At 51.0% G+C, this 5680-nt stretch overlaps 1 protein-coding gene across 1 annotated transcript; it reads right to left on the bottom strand.

Annotated features, from left to right (window-relative positions):
- Positions 1 to 782: 782 nt before the first annotated feature.
- On the bottom strand, positions 783 to 4940 carry IBA57 (IBA57 homolog, iron-sulfur cluster assembly). The gene is made up of 3 exons (XM_019471193.1): positions 4598 to 4940; positions 3051 to 3339; positions 783 to 1008 (listed from the first exon to the last, which is right to left on the bottom strand). Exons 1-3 carry the CDS (start codon positions 4863 to 4865, stop codon positions 969 to 971), a joined length of 597 nt encoding a protein of 198 aa, XP_019326738.1. The 5' UTR covers positions 4866 to 4940; the 3' UTR covers positions 783 to 968.
- Between the last annotated feature and the right edge of the window lie 740 nt (positions 4941 to 5680).

Genomic DNA, 5680 nt, shown 5'->3' on the forward strand with positions numbered 1-5680 from the left:
GCTGGCCTTCATTTGGAGCGGGGCCTCCATTCTCCAGATGTATTTAGTCGGAGGCAAGCACCTGAGCGGGTTACCTGACAGCTCCCCTCAGCCGCCGCGTTCGTCCCGTGCTGAGGAAAGCACGAAAACCTGACAGAACTGCACCGTAAAAGCGTCTCGTTTCCCGCCCGGGGCGGCGGAGGGGCTGTGTGGGCCCGGCGCCGGTGTTTTCTTTCTCAGCATTTCCTCCTCCCTGCAGAAATCGGTTATTGAAAGTGCTGCTGAGAACATTTCAGCCCTTTGGCTGGCCTGACGGATGGGTGCGGGTGGTTATTCGCCCCTTTTTGGCTGGCTCCGGGGTGGCTTCGGCCGGCGGGGGGGGTGCTCCCCCCCCCCCCCCCCGTCCCCCCCTCCCCCCCCCCGGGCTGAAGGAGATTCGCTCTGTCATGGATCGCCAGCGAGGCAAACACCCCTGCAAAATCAACCCCGCACCTACACAGCCGATAGCCCGGCCTTCCAGCCCAAGCTCACCCGGCTAAAGCCATCAACGATGGAGCAGGCTGTGAGGGGGAATAAAAATAGGAAGGATAGCGTGGATTGGGCCTGCCCTCTCCAATTTCTGCCACACCCTTCCTCCAGAAGTGATCTAGTGCCTCCGAAAAACCAACCTGCGTGCGTATTTTGTGCCTAAGCACCCACATTTGTAAGCCGCAGCTGTTGGCAACAGAAAAGCCTTTCAAATACGTTATGAAGACAAAAGAAACGTGTGTGTGCCAGCGAAAGAGATGCAGGGCTTCCCCAAACAGAAGGAACGTAGTGTTTATTCAGGCTGTGCGCTTACCAGTACAATATAACTATTCTGAGGAGGCTTTGCACAATGGGTGGCAGAGGAAAAGCTGCTTCTGGCAAAGCGGCATCAACGCGGGCAGCACAGCCTCGCCTTTGTCGCGTTCGGAGGATCCAGAAAGGGTGAAGCACTGCAGTTTCATTTATTTTTCCAGCAGAAAGACTTTGTTACCAATCTCAAACCTGCCAAAGGGGTGACGAACGGTGTAAGACACGTTTCTTGTCAGCCAGCAACCCGAAAAAGTATTCCGTTGTGTATCTTCACACAAGGTAAATAAAAGGTAGTGTCTCTTCTCCTTCAGACAAGTCACATTTAAATTATTTGATGCGATAAACTTTTAATGAGATATTCCACAAACTCATTTTACAGCAAGCATAGAGAGTTTTAACCAACATGAGCATTTTTCAGAGATACATTCCTTTCACAGTAACAGTGACACCGAAACCAGTAGCAGAATGCGCTTTGGACGGTTTTTGTCACAAATATGCATGCAAGAGCTTTTTTTTTTTTGGTCTGCGTGGGATGTCACCTGCTCATCTCTCTCATCACGCCCTTCCGCACACGCGCCACACCAAGAGCGGGCGCACAATGGATTTATTCTAGTACAAAAATACATAGGGCTCCTATAAATTACCGCAGGTTGACAGGGTTAGGAGGCACAGAGCTGGTTGGCTTTGGGGCGGGCAAAGAGGAATACATTGATTGTAGAAGCAAGAAAAAGTGCAAAGACGGAAGAGCAGCGGGAGCCAGAAAAAAGCAGCAAAGAAACCCTGAAGTACTGGGCTGCTCTGAAAACCCACAGGGGACGGCGGATGGAGAAAACCTCAGCTCGAGACGGCAGCAGGGACTCGCCCCAGAGAGGTTTTTGTACGAGGGGTGCAGAGAGCTCTTGGAACAAGCGTGGTGGTGAAGCAGCCAGAGAAACGAGGCGTGGTGAAAATCCTCCCTCAGGAACAGCAGGCTAAGCCAAGAGCACGCGTGGCATTAACCCCTTCTCCAGGGGCTGCAGCTTAACACTGAGGGACGGAGCAAAGGTCGGCGATGGGGACACGCTGCCCCTTCACCAGCTTTGTGGAGGGACTGAGGTAACCCCTGCCAAAGGCTTCAGGAAAGCGCGGAGGATTTTTTCTACAAGATGACAAGAGCGAAGATGGAGATGCCAAAAAAATCCACCCCTCAACTGTTGTTGGCAACTGGAGGGCACGTGCTTCCAGGCAGAGATTATTCTGCCAAGCACCAGTACACCGATACAATAGTCACCCCGGGGCACGCACCAGTGCGCCTCATTTCTGTAAAATATCACTTTCCTCTCCGAAACAGTTGTTTGAGTGAAGGAAGCGTGCATGACTGAGGTCAGGAGCGGCAGAGGAGCTGGCTGCTGCTGGCTGTGCTCCCTCTGCCGGCGCTGAAGCAGGGGACGGGACCGGGATGTTTGAGAGCTTTCCCACCGGGATGACTTAAAAATCAAGGTCTGAAATGTGGAGTACAAGCTATTCCTCTTCCTGAACACAATGAGCAGTTAGAGTGGCGGGAAAAAACACCCACCCAATCAGCAGGTTTAAGAAGAAGCTCAGTGCAAGGAGTAATTTGCAGAGAACACTTTAGCCCGAGCGTGCTACGCAAGGTAGGAGCGGCATGCTCTCCACTAAAAGCAAAAAACATTGTAATACCACAGAATGGTTATTCTGAACAGAAACATTCAGTGCACACAACGGGAGAACTCCTGCTGCCATCGCTCGCTTCAGCCTGGACGCACACCGCAGCCTACGCAGAGCACAGTCTGACTGAGCGAGTGGTGGACTGAAAATTCAGCAGGGGTCCAACCCAATGACACGTGGCACCCCCTAAATAAACACGGGGCACCCTCAGGAAAAGGTGCGCTTCCCTGCGTACCCTGTACGGGTCTCTCCACAACGCTTAACAGATCACCCTCCCGTCCTCAGCGACCCCGCCGCTGGTTTGGGTTCCTGCTGTTTAGTCCCGATTTGAAGAATCCTGTAACGCCCCCCCTCCGCCCCCATCAAAGACCACAGACAACAGCTGAAGGCAGAGTCGCCTTCCCAAACCCGTCACACAAAATATATTCTCAGTAAGGCAAATGGGCGAGTGGTGGTTCCTCATTTATTTACTAGCAGTTTTTGGCCACCACTCGGGTATACCTGCAGTGAGCTTCACTTTATCACCCGCTAGATTTAGGCAGAGTGGTTCGTTTATATTAGCTAACCTCAGCAAAGCTATACCAAGTTCACCTCCTCCAGCCCGGAACTTGCCAGCCGACTTTCCCGATTCAGTTGAGATCTCGGCACCCTCGGGAATGCTGTCCTTGGGAAGAGGAGCTGAGAAGTGGACTGGCAGCAGACGTTTGCGAATGACACCCATGTGGTGGGTCCTGGCTGTCAGCTCCTGCCCAATGTAACAGCCTTTGGTAAAGCTGATGCCGTTCATGTAGGCCAGGTTTGATTCCAGCGGGAGGGCTACTCCAGGAGGGAGATCTTTCACACCTTCGGGAACTCCTAGGAAAAAAGTAAAACGGGTAAATGCGGCAAGATCCTCAGTATTTAAGATTTCTGGAACATGCCTCCTCTGTGAGTCGTAAAACCAAGAGAACCCCTAAGAAGCAGGGTGAAGTAATGAACTTCCCAGCACTCCGGTTTGGGCCTGAGTGAAATCATTACCCAGAAATGACGTTTACTCTTAAGGGTAAACGGAGAACTGCACTAGAACCTAATTTCATGAAGCTTACGGCACTTCACAACCATGCCGGTGGAAATTCAAGGCACCCAGAACGATGCAGACTCCCATGCAAAGGCATCAACGTACATATCACGCCAAAATCCTTCTCACCCACACCCCACAAGTAGACTTTAATGTCAAAAAGAGTTATTTTCTTCAAAGCTAAAGAACAGCCAACTGTCTGTTAAAGCCCAAGTACCAAATGTCTGTATAAGCAGTTGTTCTTTTTGTGACCAGTGACACAAAAATAGTATTATTTTGAAGCGGAGCGTTGCACCCAGCTTTCTGCAGCGGCAGAGCAAGACGAGTGCCGGTGTTTCAGGGAGGCGGCACACCACCACAGTCCAGTACAGCCTGGCCCATTAACAGCTTGCTTTTCCGAACCAGACGGACTCTGGTCAGTGTTTACAAGCAGAGCACCATCGCCTTTCAGGCTGCCGATTAATTTAATCCACTGTCTGTGTGGACACAGTGAAATCAACGGGAGCTCTGCGCAGGCACAGGGGCTCCCAGGACCAAGTTCCCTCTCAGATCAAACGTCCGCCCCTTGGCCTCCGAGTTAACTCTGCGAATCCAGCCACGCGTTTTTAGGAAAGTAAGTTAGGGCGTTTCCTTTTCCTTCCTTAGCAACAAGGAAAACACACAGACTGTGCGTAATCCCAAAATAATCAAAATGACTCAAACCGCAGAAGTTTCCTTCTAAGAAAATGAATAATCCTGGTTTTCTTTTGCTGTTAGCGTTCCTGACCCACCGCCCCATAATCTTAGTAATCTTGGGAAACTGTACCCAAATATTGATTCTGCCATCAGGCAGAATTATAACTACCAGATCGCTTTTATCCTCAAAGTAGCAAATAATACCTGTACTTATTAACAAGTTAAACACATTGAGACATACCAATGCGGCTTTTATAATTTATTCCTCTGTCTTATATCAGCGTATGGAGTCTGATAATAAGATGGAACTGTGACAATACATAAATAAATGAATTTCCCAAAATCCAGTGACACAGAGTGCAAAACAGGACTTGGCTTTACCTTGTTTGTACCTGTGCCTGTGGTAATCCTGAATGTTTCCAATACGACTCCCAGGGATAATCTCCGACAGATTTACCCCTTTCTTTGTAATCAGTCTCCAGCCCATGACTTCTGTTCTGGGGTCAGGAGTTAAAATCAGAGCCTGGTCTGCACATTTAGTGAGGGAACTGGCAATGTCTCCAGCCCGCTCCCCGGGGACAACAGCCCACAAAGACAGGTCAAGGCAAGGGGCGATGTTGACTTTCCTCCGGATCTTGTACAGTTTCATATGTTTTTGTATGGCGTCCAGCACGCCGCCGTCGCACTCCAGCAGGATGTGCGGCTCTTCTTCTGGACTCTCGTGAAGCCTAAAAAAGCAACACCTACAAGGTCAGAAAAACAAACCCCCACAGCAGCGGAAGCCAACACGCTTCATCTTGATCCTGGTACGAATCCAGAGATCTGGGGAATTTCACCGAAGGCTGCTGGCGCACACAAGAGCAGCAGTCGGCCCCCCGTAGTGAAATATCTGAACTTTTTCAGCCATCCCTTCTACTTTTTTCTAGCAAATACCGCCCTCACCTCTCCCGGGGAGAGAAACAGGTCTGGCCGTGCAGCCTTCTCTACCACTCACTCTTACCTAAAGCGAGGTGACTTTCAGCAGGAGGAGAAGCTTCGTTCAGCTGTGCCTTCCATTAGCTGCCACACCGTTAACCTGACCCGACAGTTTGCACGAGCCCGATTTTTCACGGACTGACACCACCCCTACGTCAGGCGGCTACACGGTGTAATTGTTATGTCACATGGCGTGCTGCGGTGTCGGTGACTATGGCACCTGTGAGACAGCGCAAGCCGCTCGTTTCGGATATGGCCCTGATGTACCCACAGACGCCGCGCCTGGGGCCTGCCCTGAGGGCTGCTTTGAAAATATTAAGATCATTAACGCTTTTCTGCTGGGGTAGCTCGCAGAGACTGCCGCCAGTGATGAAAAATATACAGAGCAAGCGCTTTTCTGCACGTTAATTCATAGAGGGAAGCCAGAGATGCCTTAGAGACCGGGGTGGGACATGGCCGCTGACAGGAACGGCCTGCGAGCACGGAGAC

Source organism: Aptenodytes forsteri, unplaced genomic scaffold, assembly GCF_000699145.1.
Source record: "Aptenodytes forsteri isolate BGI_AS27 unplaced genomic scaffold, ASM69914v1 Scaffold80, whole genome shotgun sequence".
NCBI lineage: Eukaryota > Metazoa > Chordata > Aves > Sphenisciformes > Spheniscidae > Aptenodytes > Aptenodytes forsteri.